This window comes from Taudactylus pleione, unplaced genomic scaffold (assembly GCF_031769625.1).
Source record: "Taudactylus pleione unplaced genomic scaffold, aTauple2 ptg000026l, whole genome shotgun sequence".
NCBI classification, from domain to species: domain Eukaryota; kingdom Metazoa; phylum Chordata; class Amphibia; order Anura; family Myobatrachidae; genus Taudactylus; species Taudactylus pleione.
The window spans coordinates 36610452-36632661 of record NW_028284428.1 but is presented as its reverse complement, the minus strand read 5'-3'; the positions used below and the strand labels follow the sequence as shown (position 1 = coordinate 36632661).

Sequence of the window (22210 nt, the reverse complement as noted above, 5' to 3'; positions counted from 1 at the left end):
GTGATTTCTTAGTTTTTTTGGAGGCTGCTCTAAAAAAAAAAAAACAGAAGGACTTTCCTGATTCAGAGCGAGTGCTCTGTCAGAGCATCTGGTTCTGAATCAGGCCCCCAGTCCCTAAGACTCCATGTTACCAGTTTTGAGCGTAATCATTGCAAGAATATGGTATTTCTTTCCTCTCTGTGAACAATATATCTCGTATCCCACAAGACAAGGTTATTGGCAATGCTTATTATGTGTATGCTGTAAGAATACTTACACACTTTTAGGAACTTGTTTTCTTTTTTTAATGGGGCAGTGAAATTACATATAAATAAATCATTCATATATATATATATATATATATATATATATATATAATTTTTTTTTTTTTCTATGAATCGATTTATTTATTGATGGATTCTCATCCTTCTCCTCTTTAATGAATCTCTTCTACAGTGCTGTAATGTAATACCACCACCACCTAGCCCCTTTCTCCTTCCTTCCTTCTTATTTCAGTATCCATCTCCTACCATATTAACCAGGTGAATAATTGTTACTGGTAAAAGTTTACAGTTTTTTCACTAATTCCAGTCGCCTCTTAGAAATCCTTAAGGCCATAATGCTCTCCATTTCTCTTCACTTTCCTATGGCAGTGCTGATTATTTTCTTATTAAGCCACAGTACGAACACACTAATTAGCAGTAATGCCATATATTCAACTGTATTAATTTATCTTTTCATTGGTCTCTTTTCATATGGCTTCAAGTAAACTTCCAAATGGTGCTATGTATGAATTCCATTTGCATGCCTTTATTTCATTTGGTATCTATTTATCTCTATATCTGTTTCCTTCATGTGTCTGCCTTGCTGTTATTATTCTTGTATATATGTATCTATTTGTGTTTAGATTTTTTTTGTTTGTTTTTCACTAGTTTGTATTAATGTTCTTATTCCATGCAAATAAACCTATACAAGTTTATTATTTGCAAGTGATGTGTAATTCATCTTTCAATGTGGTATTTATTTTCCATGTTCCTCTATAGAGGAAAATAAAGTTTATATATGTATGGCGCTGTATGTTGCGTCACCAAGACTTCCTCAGGGACACACACACAAGCTGCAAGAATTGCGCATATTAATTCATAAAGTTGTTGGATGGTGGAAACCCCATTTATGAAGTATGTCACCCAAACCTTACATTTTAGCATAGAGAGTAGTTAATAATGTCCAATTATACTGCAGTGTAGTGTCCTGTGTGGTTCAGCAGTGCTTCTGCTGTACACTTTTTCCCCCTGGGCAGGTTTAAACAGGCATCAGTGCTATTAATGATCTTCACCTTCACCTGTTGTCCCCCTGTTTGTATACATGGGGAAGTTCGAAAGGGAGGGGTAACCGTAAAAGGTGCCTTATTGTCAGGGGCGGAACTATCGGGGGAGGTCCGGCTGGAGGGGAGCCCCTCCTCCTCTGCTGTTGCTGGGGTAAGTCGGAATGAGACGTCTGACATCACAATTATTTATTCTGGTGACCATCCCCTGCGGGAAGAGGAGAGGAGCTGTCCTGCCAGCTGATAGTTGATCAAGAAGCGACGTGATGCCTGCACCCTGTGGCTCACACAGTTTCAAGTTTTTAAACACTGCTTGATTATTACACTGGGTACGCATCTTACGTCGGTGTGACCCAGCACTACACGATCCGCCGTATGACGGCGCAATGTATCTTTACATGCTGCATGTTATAGCACCGCATTGGCCGAGGAATCGCCCCATCTGATGTGCAGCACAAGGGATGGGACATTTCAATGAACAATGGCCTGAAACGACTGATTGGGCACACACTCTATACAATTTGTACGATATAGCGATCCAAACCGCGTCCTAACAATATATTGTGCAATTGATAGTATAGTGTGTACCCAGCTTTATTGTAAAGAGGAATTTGTGGACATTATTACATGTAACCACTGTCCCACTAATGAGTAATTTCTTACCTAGGATTAGGAAACTTGGAGGTACAAACATGGATCTTTAGGGGAAGCATGCCAATCAGTTAGTGAAACAAACCTCTGCCCCTCTACTTTCTTATGCTCTGCTCCTGTATTCTGTCCATTTCACCCGCTCCCCTCTCCACCTCTCTCACTTTGCCAATGATTCAATTCAGGCATTCATGTTTTTGTGGAAGAACAGTTGTACAACAATAAATTTACAAATACATTTCTCTTTTACAGAATAAATTGTACCCATGCGTTTTACAGAGTATTTTATTTATTATTTACGAAGTTATTTATATTGCGCATACATATTCCTGGCATATATAGTCAGTCTCATCAGTCGTCGCACCAGTGGAGAACATACAATCTATATTACCTACCAGCAGGGCCGTAACTAGGGTAGTGCGACCAGTGCCATGGCACAGGGCACCGCAGGGCAGGGGGTACTGTTCGAGCCTGTCAAGTTTCTGTTTATTATCATTCTCACTTGTAGCTTCCTCTTCTTTTATCCATCTCCTGGCCTCCCCTATCTCTTCCCTGGCCCTTCCCCATGAGGCCGTGGCCTTTTTTCAGGTGTGTTATCTCCCTACTTAAAAAATAAGGGGGGGCGCCAATGCTTTTTCTGGCACAGGGCACCAAAAAGTCTAGTTACGGCTCTGCCTTCCAGATGTACACACACATGTACAGATGTGTCCTCCTCATACACCTATCCTTTTCGCACAATTTTCATGCTGCATACTTTTTACTCAATTTTGCGTCTTAGTATGCATTATAGGTACTAAGGAATAGTTATTTGTTGCAAAGGCATTAGTCACAGAAAAAAATGCATAAGCTTGCATGGCCCATATCGAACCTATCTTTTCCTCTTTTTTACCCTAGATTGTGTACTTTTTTTCTCTCTGTTTACTACTTTTTCTTCAATTTTGCATCTTAGTACGCTTGTTGTGTACTAGGGGCCTGATTCACTAGCGTGCACTGATGGTCGAGGAAACCAGAGTACCCAGAGGAAACCCACAGGGAGAACATACATGCTCATTAGCTCAGTGCTATGAGGCGGTAATGCTAACCACTACACAAGAGTATCACGTCCTCTTTTTCTAATATAGCTGCCCTATATCTATTAAATACCTCCTCACCACTCTTGTTTTTTCTTTACCCTCTCCCCTCCCTTCTCTCTGAGGAGCCTACTCTTTGTGTCTATACAGTATGTATCTGTTTAGACTACCTGATATTCAAAATTTTCTAAAATAGATTGTTACCTGTACATAGGCACTACTCAGATACAACCAATAGCAAAATGAAGCTCACGTATTCCGTGATGATTAGACCTAAAACATAAGCATTTATTAAATAAGAAATGTTTTAAAATAAAATAAAACGTAGATAAAAAATATATCATTCACAAAAAGAAACAGTGCATATATCGAGTCCAAGATCTTCAGTTCAGTGATCAATTGATCGCAGAAAAAATAGGGGGGGGGGGGGGGGGGCGGTTCCTTCCGCATGTGATTCGGGTTTATCAGCCTGTATATGATAAAGTGCATGCAATGTAAAAACATGCATAAAAAACCATATTATGGTCTGTCACAAAATTATTTATGACAATATTCAGGAGATCCTACACGAAGAGTGCTGTGGAGGCAGCGGGTGTTATGCTGCAGGGTACCCGGGTTGCCCTGCAGTGGCTCCAGTTGCTTTTTGGGGAGGGACTCCTGTAGAAAAGCTTTTGAAGTCCAGGAGATGACACAAGTGCAGGTGGCTGACGCATTTCGAGACGCAAGGCTCTTTCTCAAGGCTGCCATTTTAGAAAATTTTATCATTTTGGTTTCCACTGGGGAAAACTTTTTACCCTACACAGCCTGCTTACACTCAGGAGCGCCCAGTTTCACATATACAACCACATTTTTACCTGATATTCAAGCCTTCCATTTTTATTGTTATTTTTAGAGATGAGTGGTTCGGTTTCGACTCTGTTCAAAATAGCGCAAGTTTGATTTAGTTTGGATCTATCTTTTGGGCTATCCAAAACAAGCGAGAGCTGGATAGCCATAATATGATGCTGGTTTTGAGTTCTCAACATAACTTGAGTAAAACCGAACCACTCATCTCTAGTTATTTTTGTTTATCACTGTGATTTTGTATGTGCTTCTACTAATTCTGTGACATTTATACTTTGCATTAGTCTTATTCATGCTTATTGCGGTGCATTTTCATCTGTTTGTGTGTTTTATTTTTGTTGTGGTTTTTTTTATAATGTGAAAATTCAATTGAAAAAACACAATTAAAAAAAATTAAATACTGTTATTCATAATACTACATAAGTATGGAATGACACACTTCCATGCACGTGTTAGGTTCATGTTATGAATACATTTTTAGAGAGCATCTAATAAATGAATGACACTAGGAAGAGGGTTTAGGTGTTTTTAACCAAAAAAGGTTAACTTATCCTCAGGGGCATATCTACATATTGGCTGAGATGGCACTTTCCACGTGCGCTAGCCAATGGGGGGGCGCCATCCAGCGCTATCACACACACAGCCTTCGGCTGGTTAGCTCTTCTATCATGTCAGGGAAATGTGAAACAATGTAACTGCAGCGTGGCAGGACACGCTGTCCTGGAGCTGAGCAGGCTAATGGTGCGTACACACTGGGCGATAAAGTGGACGACTGAACGATATCGTTATCGTTCAGTCGTCCACTTTATCATCTATTTTTAACCCCAAAAAGATGAACGATGACGACGATGCGCGTTCCCACGGGTCGTTCGTCATTATCGTTCATCGGGCTGACATGCAGGCCAACCTGATGATCTCGTCAGGTTGCTGCATGTCAGGGAATGGGGGAGAGAGCCCGGCACTGAACGATATCGTTAATGATATCGTTCAGCGGCTGTGCTCAATGTCATGAACGCCATTGAGCACAGCCTGCCTGGGACACACTACACGATATCGCTCAGGGAGCATATCGTGTAGTGTGTACCCACCATTAGGCCGTCCTCCCTCCTCCCTGACTGCTCTGTGTATCGTGTGTGTGTACTGCTGCTGCGGGGCTCACTGATTTAGCAGACAAGCAAAAGGCAGCGTCTGCTCTCTGTCAGTCACAGGCAGCAACTTGGCTGGCAGCAAAGTGTTAAAAACATAAATTACTTGAAGTTGTCTCAGTCTCCGTCCTATCTGTCACCCGTCCACCACACCCCACGCTCATTGGATGAGGTCCAATGGTGGGGGTGGGACAAACTTTATACGACAGGCTACTGGACAAATGATTGCCTGTGTAAGGTTAGGTGACTGGACTTCTGCTGTGTGTGCACAGGAAGGGAAGTAGAAAGGAATTGTGTGTTCCACCTGCACATGGATTCTATTTCCCTTTGCTGAGTCTGCATGCTGCATCTAATTAGTCAAGCAGCCTGCCAGCCAGGGAAACCAACAACCAGCACCAGCCAGGGAGCCCAGCAGCCTGCTTACCAGTGAAGGGAACAGTAGTCTTCCAGCCCACCAGAGACCTGCCAGCAATCTACAACCCAAGTAAGTGGAGTGGGTAGCCCCTGATAGCTTTGTCCATATAGGGCGGTATTCAATGGTTACGCCCCTCGCAGCCCCAGCGGGGGACAAGTTGAAATGTGCGAAAAGTGACCTGTTTGGGCGCCCAAACATCACTTTTTGCAGTCGCGCCCAGCACTCTGGTCGGGGGAAGCTGCTTTATTCGGCTAAACTCGACCACTATGGGCGCGATCAGTGTGAAAAACTGCAACAATTGAATAATGCCCCGCGATCTCCCGTCACTTTAGATGGGAGATTGGGCGCGCTATAACAATTTAATACCGCCCATAGTGTAGTAAGGGGGATGAGCAGGAGGGTAAGAAGTTTGTGCAGTAGTTCATTTCCTGTGTGGCTGTTATTCACAGTAGCCCCAGATAGCTTCATAAAGAGTTTTAGTTCTTTCAGAACTGATTAATTTTGTTTTTATTTGCAAATATTTAAGTTTTATAATTCAAAAGTATAATTATTCCTATAAAAAGTAGGGGGGGAGGGGTGGGGGGGGGGGCGGGCCCTTACTTTGCCAGGGGCACTCGGACCCCTAGCTACACCCCTGCTTCTCCTTTTAGTCAATGATAATGTCAGAAAAATATAAATAGATCAAGACACATTTGTTAAATAAAATAAAACTTAATGTTCTTTAGAAACCTTGATGTAAATTTATATACATGTTCATAAGTCTCTAATTGACCGCAGTTCAATAATTTATGATGTTAGTAGCTTCCACATAGTATCTAAGGAATCACAATTTTCATGCAGCAACTTAAACCGGATGTCTTTTCTCCATCCCAGACCAAGAGAAAAAAAAAGCAAAATCCCTATTTTGAGCAAAAAATGTGGGTTATCCTTTCAGAACCCTTTGGACACCCCCTCTAATGATAAATTACCGAGAAAAAAAATCGTAAGTTGCGTACTGTGGCAAAAAATGACCGCGCAAAGTTTTGGGGAAAAAAAAAATAGTTGAAAAAAGATAGAAAGCTATTTTTTTCCAGGAAATTACAATTCCACGTAAGTTGGAGGTACGACAGTATGGATGCAAGTATATTTTCGAGTCGTAAAAATGCAATTTTAAAAACAGTTAAAATACAGCCTGCTGCTACCGTGTGCGATGTTTAAAACAGTTGACGCCTCCATACCGCCCCCCGAAAAATCAGGCCCAATACTTTAAAATCATTTTGAACAATTTTTTTTTTCACCCAAAATTTGCGCAGTCGTTTTTTCACCCAAGTACGCAATTTACGATTTTTTTTCGGTAATTTATCATTAGGGGTGGTGTCCAAAGGGTTCTGAAAGAAATCGACACATTTTTAGCTAATAATAGGGATTTTGCTTTTTTTTTTTTTCTCCTGGTTTTTTGGTGTTGCCGTTTTCGTCAATGGCGGAAAAAACGTCTTGCCGCTAATTGAATACGCCCCTAAAGGTGCGTACACACTAGATGATTCACTCCATGAGTGATATCATCTAGTGTGTCTCGGCAAGGGTGTGCTCAATGTCGACATTGAGCGCACACATTGAACGATATCATTCAGTGCCGGGCTCCCTCCCTCATCAGGTTGATCTGCATGTTCGGACGAAAATTACCAACGACCCGCAGAAGCGCACATCGTTGGTCGTTAGTCGTTATCGTTCATCGTTTTAGCGTACACACTGGCCGATGCAGTGAACGATAATGATATTGTTATTGTTCAGTCGTTCAAAATATCGGCAAGTGTGTACGCACCTTAAAGGGAACCTCTTTCAGAGAAGCCCCTTTCTGGCCGTAATCATTATACTTAAATTCTGCCATGGTCTAACTCACGTCTTACTGCTACCATTTTTTTATTATTATTATTTTAACTTTTATGTAGTGCCATCATATTATTACAGTGCTCTACAGACAATGTTGAATCATTCACTATTGTTTTTTGTTTTTAAGAATACAGTATATTTAGTAAGAAGTCAACACTGAATCAATGTGTGTCCTTTCACTTTGTGCTTCAGTGATGATTCTGGTCCTTGGTAAACAGGTTACATTCTCATAAATATTCGTTCAGCCCACTAAATGGCTTCCCTCCACTCGCTGCACATGATGGATACACTTTAAGGTGATGCATACACTCGGTCTACAGTCAACAGTGACTGTAGACACCAGAATGCCGGCGGTAGTATACCAACACTGTTTTAATGCTACATGCATTTTTACCGTGCGGATATTGTTATGTTTAAACAAGCTGCTTAAGTGGCATGTTTATAATTCTATTGCCCAAACAGTTTAATTGCATTATTTAAATAAAATTCCTGATAAGACCGAATTACTGGTGTCACTGGACTTTACACAGCTGCTCCAAAGTCTGTTTTATATTTATTCATAATCACTTTAGATATTTATTTACCACAGACAATGTTGTTAGAAAAGAACAAGCCCAGGATGCCAAAATGTGCCATTCATAGGTGGAACCAGTGCCATAGCAGGGTGATTTTCTGCCCTGTGCTGGTCCCACTCCTCAAACATGTGATGTCATAACATCACGCTGAGGGGGAAGTTCCGCTTGGACCAGGAAGAAGAGTAGTGGGCTCTGGGCGACTCTACAGGGTGATGTACCAGACACCCTGCAAGCCAAATACAGGTGCCATGTTGCACCTTTCACACACCCCAATTTACGGCTCATGGTGGAACCTTATAAAAAAAAAAGCACCACATAAAGATGCTGTAGACGTTAATATGCATACCCCATATATTTCTTCAGTGGGTGTTACAATTTCCAATTGAAACAGAACACATACTCTTTTTATGTTTATAGATAAGTTAAACTTACTTAAATGATGTTTTTGTAATTGTTGTACTTAAATTGTATATAATTATGTAATGTGATAGCAGCTCTCACATCACTACATTGCGATCTGCCAAGTGGATGTTTGAGTGCTAAAAGCTTCCATCTTTTTTAAAATTGCCTTTATGTTATGCTATAGCTAGGCTTGCCATATCATCCCTTCCATTCAGGATTCATGCAAATTATACAGGTTCTGTGGCTGATTAGAACCAGGTGAAATGTAGACTTGAAGTCAGCCAGCCACAGAATCTGTGTAATTCATATGTGTACTGAATTAAAGGTATGATATGGCAAGCCTAGCTATATGTCCCCTTTTTGTACTCTTTACAACAATTATTGCTGCTAAATATGTAATTAAAATATCTGACTCAATTGAAGTTACCTACATAATGTTGTGGGAATTTATGTGTTTCCCATGCACCTGTGTGTCATTGCTATTACCTTTTACATTTTGTTGCTGTATTGAGTATGTAACTGTAAACATTACAATATAATAATTTGCTTTACTTCTAAAATCCCAAGCCAAAATACAACCAGCAGCCTATTTAGTTCGGGACATGACACACATTGGAATTGCAGAGATTTTCTGTGCAGGAAAGTGCAGCGTTAAGAGAGGATTGGCTTACTCACAGTAACATAAAAGTGATTAGCAATTCTGCTGTCAAAACACATGAAAAAGCATTCATTGGACGGCCCAATTCTCCACCCCTTTTAGGAGAAGCTAATAACCCTTTCTAGAACAATCACAGGTAGTGAAGTTACCTCTAGTTGTTAAAATGATACCCTGGTACTGTGGCATCATAAGAGATCTCTACTGAAATACCTTCATAGTGTCGCAAAGAGGCCTGTAGAGAGCGGGTCTGGGCCCTGGTTATATTCAGGGGCATGGCCTAATCGAGGTAGGCTTTTCCAGGGGGGTGCAAACAGTGTGGCCACTCCCCACCCCCGCACAGGCAGAGGAGACAGCAGCAGCAGCTTCCCTAGCCCGACTGCAATCCAGGCTGCTGACAGGTAAGACTTAAGAGGGAGGGGGTGGGGGGAGGCAGCGGACCTGGTCCCCTCCAACAAGCCTGGACCCGGGTAATTAGTACCCACTCTCTCCCCCCCCCCCCCTCCCTCTTGGCACCCCTGACCGCGAAGGCAGTCATTTTGGTACATTCCACACATTCATTAAAGGAATGGTTCACAAGAATAGACTTCTACATGACCATGGATGACCTTCTTTTGGGAGTTGAGAAGCAATGTGAATTTCGCTAAGGGGGTCATTCAGACCCACTCGCAAGCGGCAGTACGCACGCAAGTGGGTCGATGTTCCCCACTGCGCATGCGCACGACGGAGGGAGCTCTGTCGTGCGCATGCGCGAGACCCGGACTGCGACAGCCAAGCTGTCGCTCCGGGTCTCGCACCAAAGGGGGCGTGCTGTCGATGGTGAGTGACAGCACGCCCCCTTTGGTGGGCGTGCCTGCCAGACGGAGGCGTTCCCATGGGAACGCCTACCGTCTGAAGCCGGCCCCACTGACATCACTAGTGATGTCAGTGGGAGTGATTTTGGCTCTGATAGAGCCAAAATCACTCCAGGACTTGTGGCTGGGAAACCCTACCGCAGGGTTTCCGTCGCAAGTCCGATGGTCGAGACCATCGCGACCATCTTTTTGAGCGTCCAGGAGGACGCTCCATTTTAATGGAGGAGGGCCCTGATTCAGAGCGAGCGCTCTGGTCAGAGCGTCCGGCTCTGAATCAGGCCCTCAGCCTGTTCTTGGTTGGATTTTAAGTCCTCCTCGACGTATAAGGCAGCTAATGCATGAGTGCCTCCAACACTTTGTCTCTCAGCCCTTTGTAGTTTGAATGTTCTGAATTGCTCGTAGATACACTAGGTGTCTTACTTTTCCCTTTATCCTTTCTTCCCTCTCCCCTTCCTCCTCATGTCTCCTCTCATGTGTTTAGTCATGTTTTCTGCCTTAAGTGTTTTAGAAGCCCATGATAACTTGTTTACTGCTGTTTCCTGTCTGATTACTGCTTTTATATACAGGTGTTCTCTTTTATGTATCTATCATACTTATGGAAATCTCGCTTTGATTTTGTCTGTTTCAAAACCTAATAAAAAAAACCCCAAACATTCCTTACTCACTTTATTACTACACACCTCTACAATGCTTCTGTTTCCTGATCAGAAATGTGTCTACTTCTAAAACACTTGTGACCTGGCCCTAGCAGTATAGCAGCATTCTGCTCTCAAACCGTGCTGTCCAACTTCTTGGGTACATTTTTTATGATTTATGTGGTGGAGGGCTTGTAAATAAGACCTATGCCTCCTGAGCCGCACTTCCATCATATACACCCCATGTAAAAGCATTGTGCTTTACACAGTCCTACATCTATCATTACATAACTTTGTCCGTCATAAGTTGCCCTATCCTCCCATACAGTTCGACGCCTGTCTTTAGTACCCTGCCGGGATTTGACAGACGGGAAGCCGGCGGTCGGCATTTCGACCGTTGGCTTCCTGACTGGATCCCACATGACCACCATATGCAGCGACATTACCATTGTAACAGCCTGATCCCTATGCCAAGAAACCTCATGTCCACCACAGTTCTATGCCCATAGTATGTACCCATGTATTTATCTTCCTTTTGCTCTTTTTACATTTAACAATTTCAACAATGTGTTTTGATAGCAGCAAAATATAATAACAAACTGAAATGTCCAGACATCAGGAGGCAGTCAGGTACCCTTGTGGCATGACATTGAGCTGAATGGGATTGGAACATTAATCAGTGATTTCACAATGTTCTTTTTTTATTTCTTTGGAGACTAATAATGATGAAGAGTCTCAGGAGGAGGAGGAGGAGGATGAAGAGGAAGATGGAGAAGTGGATGAAGAAGAGGATGAAGATGATACAGATAATCCAGCAGCAGAAAAGAATGAACCAAATACACAGGAAAGCAAACCTGATACACCCGTGACACCAACAGAAGAGGTATGTCACGTCCTCCTCTCTGGGGCTGATTCGGAGTTGGTAGCAAAAAAAAAGCAGTAACTTTGCCCTGTACAAACCATGTTGCAATGCAAGGAGGGTAAATATATATATCATTTTGCAGGCAGGATAAATACTGACTGCTTTTGCACATAACCTACAAATGCTAGACTGCTTTCTTTTTACCCTGTAATTTATACTTGTGCTAGGGTACACCCTTCCCAAATCTCAATCTCTCTGCCCATTTTATATCTCTCCCACAGAGCAGTGCAACATGGTCTTGCTAAAGTGCGAACTTGATTCCTTTTTATTTTTGCATTTCTCCCAAATGAGAATCAGTCCCTATGGGGTAAATTTACTAAGGAGAGAGTTTTTAGAATTGAAGATGTTGCCCATAACAATCAATCAGATTCTACTTAACATTTAATGAACACCTAATAGCTAGAATCTAATTGGTTGCTATGGGCAACATCTCCACTTTTAAAAACGCTCACTTAGTAAATTTACCCCTATATGTTTTGTTTCAGTTCAAAATGGTCGTAAATAGTTCATACACCAACAAAACAGCCCATGAAGAAATATGTTGGTATGTTACAGATAGTAATATAGAGAGGTAGGCGTAAACCATTTATAAATTTTTTTGGCAAAACTTTTCCTTCTTTTTTTACGGCAAATGCTCACAAACATGTCTTATGTACCTACGCCAATGTAGATTCTATTGCATTTTGAGATTATTCAATTTTCTGCATAGAGAGCATTGGCCAAAAACAGCCAGAGGAGCGGAGAGTGGTGCCCGGTACAAATAGCCCAGGTCTGGAAATGCTGAGGTGGCCTTGAGAACAATAAGGTTGTGTTCACGCAAATGCGTTCCTTGTAAACCATAAAAAAGACACATATTGTAAGCACCTGTCAATAGGTGTATGCCTCCAGGGTGCTGCACACCTGGTACAAAGTACGCAATGATGATGAATATCGTCAGCAGCTTCTGATTGTTTTTCGTGTGCTTGCTATCATCTGTTTGCATTATAATATTTCAGATTCAGATTTCCAAGCAGTCCACATCAGGAAGCAAATTCCCATTTGATTTTTTTAAAGGGGAAGAACGAATGTTTGTATTAATTGAACTTGATTAATATGTTGTATTTGCGTCTGTATTTAATAGCAGGTTACATGGTAAATGTAACTTACTGTGTATTAATAAAACTGTCCAGACACGGGCCGTCTTATGTATATGATACTTCATTAAAGTAAAATAATGTATGCAAATGATGTACTGTAACTTTAGCATTTCCTACTACCACTGTTCAGTCACACCTGCTAGTGTGTACACCAGGTGCGTGTCTGTCACCTTTCCTCAATCTGGCACATAGGGCCTGATTTAGATTTGTATGCAAACCTGATGGTTTACGTACATATGCAACAGGCGTCTGGGACCCATTCTGTGCATGTGCAGAGCGGGTCCTGAGTGATTGCTCTGGCTGCGGCCATTTGGGAACGGGAAGGGGGCGGAAACTGGGTCCAACTCCGTTTTGTGGGAGGGCCAAGACCAGGGTCTGCAACTGCCAGCACAGACTTCATGGCCCCGTCAGCGTGAAAACACCGGCCATCCTGCGTAACCTGGGGGTTACTCATATGGCTGATGTACACACTCGGAATCAGCGGCGGATCGCTGAAGCATGCAGGAGGGGCCTTTTTTTCTACTACAGACGTCTCCTCCTGGCTTTGCATATGTTAGCATCGCTGCTGCGTCTAAAGATGCAGCAGCAAAGCTAAATCCATCCACATCAGAATCAGGCCCATATACCACTGCTATCACATAGTGTGAGAGTGAACATGACTTGCCATTCTTCCAGCTCTGCAAACCAGACAAAATCCTCCTTTGTTCTTTGGCATATTACACTTCCATTTTCTACATGAGCCCCAGTGACTATAATAATACTTCCATCGCCCAGTGTGTCTAACTGTTGCTTAACATATGGGGGCAGGCGGCAGGTTTGATATTACTCTACAGTTATAACTTGATGTGGTTTTATTATACAATACTTATGCAGGAATTTGTGTGGATATGTAATATTTGCAAGGTATCCATGTCATAGAAACATTCCAACTGAAATGGAAGCATAGGAGCGTATTAACTATGTTATTACATGCTCCCTGCTAGCTGTTCCGTGCTTGATCCCATTAGCCAATCTCACCTTGAGATGTGTTAGTCACTTTAACCCAGTGGTTCCCAAACTCGGTCCTCAAGGCAGCCTAACAGTCCAGGATTTAAGGATATCCATGCTTGAGTACAGATGGCTTAATTAATACCCCAGTGAATTTGATTTGACCATCTGTGCTTAACCATGGATATTCTTAAACTTAGTCTGTTTTGGTGTCTTCAGGACTGAATTTGGGAACCACTACTTTAGTCTATATGTGGGCTACATGTTTTGCTTTTTTTTTTTTTTCAGGGGAAGGGGGGGGGGGTTGCTATAATACCTCCCTATTAGCCTACACTTCCACATGTGCTTATGCTGAAACTCTTGTGCATGTTGCCGAGACTTAGAAAAACCGCCACATAGGAGCCCCGGACTGATAGGAGAAAGAAATCATTCCAAATTGCCGCAGTACGCAATAAGGAATGTGCATTTTTGGGGACCATATTTCACTATAGAAAATTAAAAAAAAACATTATACATGTTTTATGCATATTTATTACATAGATAAACATGAATAAAATGACACCACAATATACTGATAATTAATGGCTTCATAATGAGCAGACAGTGATGAAAATTCAGGACCTTTATATATCAATGTAATCGACTACAGTCCTTCAATTTAAAAGTTCCACAATGAGTAGAAGCATATTTTATGTGGTCAGTGTAATGACCTTGCATAAAAATAAAGTTCCACTGATGAAAACAGTTGTTATGTATTCATTAGGGGAATCATTACTGGAGGGTACTGTGTGCATGCCTGGCAGCCTTGTGGGACTCTGTCTCCTTGCTGGAAGTATGGTCCTCTGTGATGTCCAGAGACCGTGCCGTTAATCGCTCACAAATCTGCTTTAATCCCAATAAAAATGGAATCTGATACAGTGGATAATAATGTCCTTCGATAGACTAGCTTCTGAAGCTAGTATAAATGCCATTGTGTAAGATCGTCTCATCCTAATGCATTTCATCGCACTGGCGCATTTCTCAAAGTTGTGGTCAGAAGGTGAGTAACTTGAAAAGCGCTGTGGGGTCCCGAAGATGACATGATCGCCTTAGCAATCACTTCACATCTCTTTTGGGACCCCGCAGGGCTACCCCGCATATGTTAAAGGCCATTGCCAGGGAGAAAGTGTAGCCCCAAGGCTACAGCAGCTAATGCCATTTGAAAATGGCATTAAAATCTGAAAGCCTTGCTGTCCCTATAGAACCTTATTTCTGCTGTCGGAAATAGAGGGACCGCTGTACATATCGGCGACATCTGCTGTGGTCCCTGCATGTTACATTCTATGGGATATTTAATATTAATATTTGAGGGTACCCCCTGAAAACAAGAGTTTGTGGGAGATATGCCGCAAATATTATTGTATAAATAGGCCTCCTATTCCACAGTGTAATAGCACTGGCTTATTTTTTCTATATTATCTTTTATAAGAGCTTTAGCCTTTTTTCCTCTGAAGCCAGCAGTTCAACATACTCTGGTATAACATAATAACATTTCTTAGCATTGATTGGAATATATTTTGTATATTAGGTCTTGAAAAATTATTTTATTTTTTTTGCTCCAGGGGCAATACATTTGTTACTTTGTTCAACATCATATTTCACCCCATTAAATATTTATTGGTATAGATTAGGGCTTTGTGCTCACTGAAACCATGAATTTGGGAGACCTTTCTAACCCTGTTACTATTAAGATAATAATTTTATGTAGTACCGCACACACACACAAAACAAAATACAGGTCACTGGGTCAACGTTTCGAGTTTAATGTCAACTCGTCATCAGGACATACAAAAGTGTACTAATAATCCTACCTTATATATCCATGGTCTCCCACCCGGTGTGTCTGCCGCCTCTCAGCTCAGCTTCTGGGTCCCGCTTTGTCCCCGGCTCAAGCCGATGACGTCACAGGTTTCTGTAAAAACTTTAAAAAAAAAAAAAAAAGGCATCCTAAAAAAAAAATCAAGGACTCTTCTCTTTAAAAGAAGTGTGCTCTACATTTTATGGGGAGATGGTTGAGACCTAAGCTTTTCCCTTATTATACCTACTTTAACATTTATCCAATAATAACTAAGCTAAACAGAAACAAGTTTGTTTATTGATAGGACATATACCAATAGAAACCCCTTTGTATAGGTGCTAATATGTAATTAAATATAATAAATAAATAAAGAACCGGTCATGCAGCTGTGGGGAGTTGTGTCAAGACTTCCAATAGAATTCACAAGGAACTGGAAAAGATAGATATAGTTCACAGCACTGAAACTCAGTACCCTCAATTCAATTAATATAGAATGATTTTAATAACATAAAATATGACATTAATACACATTATAACTTCAGAGCATTTATAAATAAAAGCAGGAGCATAAGAAAGATAAACCAAAGTCAGTGCTGCACTTTTCCAGTTCCTGTGAACTATATCTACCTTGTTTAATGAAAGGGACTTCCATTTAAGCCAGAGAGATGAGATATGTGCTCTCTAATGCTGGGGACACACTAGGACGATTGGAAAGCTATACACACTAATGGGCCGTTCGATACAGATGTGTCCACATACATCTTATCTCCGTGCACTACAAGTCACATTAAACATAACGTGTGAGTGCCGTGCGACTTGGTAGCGCCAAGCATCTGTTTGTGCGACTTTTTACCTTCAAATGTGTCTTATTTGCAGAGGGATACGAATAGGAAGCATAATCAGCTTCTGCTACTTAAAATGCAGCATGCCTATTTTCTGTGTGCGACTGCGAGTGTATCTGCATGTGAAATACTACATTACAGTGCAGGGCCGTAGCTAGGGTAGTACAGATCATGGGGCGTTGTTTGGGCCTGTCAAAATTATGCTTATTATCATTCTCACTTGTAACTTCCTCTTATTTCATCCCCAGCATCTCCTGCCCTCCCCTATCTGTTCCCTGGCCCTTCCCCATGAGGCCATTCCCCTTTTTTGGGTGCATTATGTCCCTTTGAAAAATTAGGGGGCGCCAATGCTCTTTCTGCCACAGGGCACCAAAAAGTCTAGTTACGGCTCTGTTACAGTGTCAGCGGCTGTGATACCGTTACATAGCGTTCCGCATCTGGATAGGGCTGCATACAAAAATCCAAGAGTCTGAGGTGAGACCAAGCCGCGAGGGGGGCTAGTGGCTGTGCCGTTACAATGGCAACTCGTCCGCCTCATGGCTAATTAAATTGACCCCTTAGAGCATCCCCTCTTTTTCTGTCTACTTTAGTTTTATTTATTGCCTACTGATCAGCAGCCAGTAGGTAGCCAGGTACATCCTCTTTTGAAACACGGTCCTCTCCCCATTTTAGTAAAGGATACCCCCAAGTTATTCTGAAAGAGCATCTCCCTATAGCTGGCATTTTATTGCTTGTTGCCTAGGGTTTGCACTTGTGTTCACTCTGATATCATGTGACTTTCTGAAGCTGCTGTACTGAGAATAATCCAACCAGTCACAGAGCCTGATTCAGAGACTGACACAATGCCGATATTTTTGCAGAATGAGCGATGTTTGATATTGTGCATGTGCGAATGATTGCTTTGCAATTAATCCCGTACACAGGAAGCACTCACAAAGTGAGTGACAGGTAGTCAGCGTTTGTGGGTGGTAACGGGGGTGTTTAGAAAAACGCCATTTCATGGGCGTGCATACATTAGCCACTGCGATCTCCTTCGAAGCAGGAGAGCTCTCTGCGTTTCAAGGGAGCTGCAGCGTTTGCGTCTGGTCAGACTTGACTTACATGCCTGATGTGCGCCAATGTTACAGATGTTTGCGCTGTTGTACATTGTGGGACGGATATGAGAAAGCAGCAGTGGGGCGTCCCTATGCTTGGGTAAGCTTTGGAAACAGCATATTTTCACAGTTGAGTTCCTTGTGAAATCGCAGCTGCGATTGCATTGGCGTAAGTCTCTGAATCAGGCTCAGTGTGCAGTGTAACCCATTGACTGCAGGGTGGGTGTGACTCGCTATTATTAGTTTTGGGATAACTACAGAGTGGCGAGTCCCTATAGCACTTTGCATCCAAGGCAGTGATAGGCAACCTGAATCAGTAAGGGGGCAAAACTGGGCATCTCTTACCTTCAAAGGGGCCGCACATTTACTCTCAGTGGCAAGTTAAATTCATATATTTATTTGATTAAATAGACACCTATCTATAATAACATGTCTGTAGGCCTTTTAAACAAGCATTACATTTTTTTTTAAACAAGCATTATAAGTTATAACCAACAATCATGACAACAAAGTAGGAAGGAGACTGGAGGCTGTTAGTGAAGGCTTGGAGGGCCCCCTGTTGCCATCACTGATCCCAGGAGTTGAGCTAGTGACCATATGGAAAATAGGAAATCATATACAAAATATAACAAAGTAAAGGATAACAATAATAAATATATATCCTTTGAGATCCTTAGTGGTTTATCAGAGTAAATGTTGTGAAGGTCTATATGCTTCAAGATTTTTAAAAACAGTTGTTCTTAAACAGAGCTGCTTGAAATTCAAAAATTAAATAATGGAACTAAGATTTCTCTTTCTTAGGCCACAAAAATGAACCAACAACAGAGTGTTACAAACAAACAAATGGATAAAGGTATGTAATGGCTATTTAATTACCATTGTGTGTGTGTAATGTTAATAGCAGTGAAAAGAGAAATTGTTTTTAGAAAATTATCTAAAAATGTTGTTGCTCAATCACGGCCAAACCTTTGAATCGACTCACTTGACAATTAGCATAACAATAATTTACAGTCTGGGTTAGAACACAGGCTGTATTTTCCCATATCTCCCACCGACATTCACGTTTTTTATGTACTGGCATACACGCATGTGCGGCAAGGAATCCGCTACGCAGAGCACATAATAGGGAGAATTGTAGAGCTACCAGTCACGCGGGCATTCACGTGTGACCCAGAATAGCTCACTTGAAAAAGAATGCACATTTCATGCTACACGTACAATTACTGACCTATACATACAAAACACCACAGTACTTCGGAATGGAGAATCTCTACTATGTGCTCTGTGAAGTGGGTTTATTGCCGTGCATGCACATTGGAGTTGTATGCCAGTACCTAAAAAATGTGAATGTGAGGGGGGAGGTATGGGAAAACACAGCCTATGTTCTAACCCGGCCTGTACTGTATTCCTATGCCAATTGCCAAGTCAATCGATTCAAAGGTTTGCACAGCGGTAAGTAAGTCTGGAAATGCTTATCACAGAAATTCGGAAAGTAGCTACACGTAGTAAAATCCACAATGTTTGTAGCTAATATTACTTTAAATGTCACTCAGATGTTCGCATACAAAATCCCTTTTGAATTTCATTCTGACGACGTTTGGTCACGGACTTGCCCTGGCATTGCCGGGTACTACAGCTAGTATAACATAAATGTAATATGCATTGGAATGCACCTATTCATTCTTGAAACCTGTTTACACATGGTCCTGCAGAATGTGGCTGGGAACATGTATCCATTAATAATATTAACAGCTGTTGCACATTATTTCAGCTAGAAACCTGTTTTATTAATTTGATCACCAAAAAGAGGATAAACCTGCATGTGACAGGAGCAAATGTGGAAAGGGGAGTGAGTGATTCATACCGGCATCACATATACAGATGTGTACTGCTACATCTTTGCCGATCGCGATACAAATGTGCGCACACATCGCACCATGTGATTACCCACAGCAGCATACGCTATGATGTGCTATGGCGCGCACTGCGATTGTACTGTGCATTCCTATGGAGGCGCGGCTCCAAAACGCAGTGCGTGTATATGCTCGTGGACACACGCATCATGCCATGCGTGGCGTACTTTGCTTTGTGCGCAAAGATGTAGCTGTACACATCTGTACATTAAAGAATAGTGATTTGAGTAAGCTTAATGCAGACAATTATACATGTACCAGAGGTAGATGACTGAGGCTCTAGGGAAATAAATATGTGGTAACTGGTTAGTATAACCTTCCCATGTGTTACTAGAGAGGATACTGAATTATTTACCAGGAGAAAGCCTGAGTTACATTGCTTACCTTCTCAAATGGCTTTACTTTCAGATGTCGAACGTCCAAAAAGTGTTAATGAGGCCAATTCTCCAGAAAATACAGGCAGAGCTACATTCCTTGAGAAAACAAGAGTGAGTGTAATCAATTGTCAGTTTAAATTAGAAAAATCATTATTCTTATTAATGTCAATATTTGTATAAATTTGCAGAAGACAAAAGAGTAAAAAAAGCAAAATAATCTAAATTGTAGTTTTGATTTTAGAATGTATAGTATTTAAGCATGTTGTTAGTACATTGCAATAAAACATTTATACACTATTATGTTTATCTAACTCTCACACAGCAGCCAGCCTGTTGCATTTTTATTCTGCCAATAATTCACTTTCATGCATTCATTGTTGTTCTGTTAATTTTCCGTCTCAAAAATAATAGTATTTAAATTAATGCCATATTCTCAGAGACATAAAATCATATTAACCTTGTATATGCTGGTTAAGAAATAAGACTCAGACAATGTACATTATCACTTTTGATGTTTATTTCCAGATATCACTGTTTAAAAGACGGTCAACGACAAGTCAAAAGTCACTGCAAGGAAACGAAGATGTAGATACTTCAAAAGAAAATGGCAGAGAAAAGACCAAACCCAAAGAGAGCAAAGATGAAAATCAGAATAAGGGTCAGGAAAAGCCCAATGCTACTGAGCAGTCTAATCACGAACTCACAGACGCTGGACTGGACAAGCAAGACAAAAAGTCTAAGTCCAGCACTTGTACACTGCTATGAGAGCTACCTATCCGCTAATAAACGTGTAAGCAACCCGTGGTTCCACTGATGTTTATACAAACAATAGACAGAGACCGTTTGCCAATATTGTCCTGTACAGGGATACTGTCATAACAGGCAGAGACACTGACCTACACAAATTAAGAATTTTGAAACAAGAAGTTTCTATATTTCCAAAATTTTTCACCTGCTAATTCACATCACAAGGACGTTGTTATAATAATCGTCTTGAAACCTACAACACTTTATTTTGAAGACAAAAAGAAACTCTGTGATTCAAGACAACTATAAATATTCAAAGTTCATTTTTACGAAGAGAAATTAACTTGGTGTCGCTGATGTGAAGTGTATCGCCTGAGAACACCACTACTGTTTACAACAATGGGAGGTGACAGCTGAATATATATTGCACTTTATTGCAGTAAACAATCCTCTTGTTTGTATATGCATGTACATATGTATGTATGTATATATGTGCATGCATATACTGTACACTTGGTGATAACGATGATGTCCTGCTCTTGGATTCGCTGGTTACTGCTGATGGTCTTTAGAAGTGTTATTGGATTTTGGAATACAAAAACATTTCTTGAGCCTTTGCTCCAATGTTAATGGTACGCTTTGGGAGATGCCGTTACAAGTGTGTTGATTTTATGAACATACTATACCATATATGTTTCTCATTTGTTTGGAGGTTCATTCCTCTGTGATCAGGATCTCTCACAAGTCCAGGACATTGTATCAGATGAGCGCTGTTTCTACATTATGCTTTTATTCAGATATTGATGAAAGTTATTTCTTGTTTCATATTGGCTTTACTACATCATGCTTTGTGTCCCCTGTTCATTTACACTATCTATGTAAGTATATAGAAAATGAATACTTTTTTTTTTGGTTTTCATTTTAATTTATTCCGGTAAACCGATCTAACGGTTTTGTTGGTGTTTTTATGGTTAAACCACTGCATATATTAATGTATATTGTACATAGTCTTGTGCTCCTCACATCTTGCGGGAGACTTTATAACTTTAAATACTTCTAAACAACAACATATGTTTATAATTTTGTATGCATGCTATTGTGACTGCACTAGATTCATAATACATAATTAAAATGTGTTAATGAGTATATTTTATCCCTGTGGCCTTCAACTGTCCAGTGTTGTGAAACTAAGATATATATATTTTTTTATTTACGTGCGTTTTGGTTTAAAAAAAATAAATGAATGTACATTGAATTTTGTAATCACCTTCAATAAGTTATGGTTTGAATAATATGTTATGAATATTTAATAAAATGGCATGGAACTGTGATGTGCGCTGCTACAGAAATAAAGTGTACAAGTTTTGTGTCTAAGATTGCAGTCTAATATGCAAGCTTATTTTATGCATTATTTATTATGCAAAGTAAAATATAATGGCAAGGTGAAAAACACATAAATATCAACATGTGTGCATGTTCTAAAATCAAAAAATCAATGTTCTAAAAGATAAAGTGCCATTTGTCTTATGCACAATCCACTCAATGAAAAAGAACAGGTTTCCTCACTGAGCGCTTCTTCCATGAGAGGATGCATGATAGGCGTGCGTTCAGCTGACAGCTTGATTTTGGCTTCAGAGTTGAGCTGTGAGCAGACACTACTAAGCTACTAAATTACTGGCTGCTGAGCCATCTTGCTCCATATCTAATTTGTGAGAGGGTAATCACAGGCTTTTTTGAAAGACAGACACACATACTGTATCAGGAGCATATTCAGAGAGGAGGGGGACCGTGTTCCAGGGTCCCCTCCTCTCTCCCTTGCTGCCGTCAGTGAACTAACAGCAGCAGTAGACTCCAGGCATTATAGTAGAGTGTGCCCGGAGTCTACTGCGCATGCGCAGGTCACTGGCCATTTTTCAGGCGTTTTGTGTAACACTACTCCGT

At 41.0% G+C, this 22210-nt stretch overlaps 1 protein-coding gene across 1 annotated transcript in view; it reads left to right on the top strand.

Annotated features, from left to right (window-relative positions):
• Positions 1-21632, top strand: part of RPGR (retinitis pigmentosa GTPase regulator) — a 131952-nt gene extending 110320 nt beyond the window's left edge. Inside the window, exons 14-17 of the mRNA XM_088451688.1 lie at positions 11130-11297; positions 18034-18085; positions 19554-19633; positions 20048-21632. Of these exons, the coding sequence (XP_088307814.1) occupies positions 11130-11297; positions 18034-18085; positions 19554-19633; positions 20048-20287 (540 nt within the window). The 3' untranslated portion in view covers positions 20288-21632. The remainder of the gene's footprint in view (positions 1-11129; positions 11298-18033; positions 18086-19553; positions 19634-20047) is intronic.
• The last annotated feature ends 578 nt before the right edge of the window (positions 21633-22210 follow it).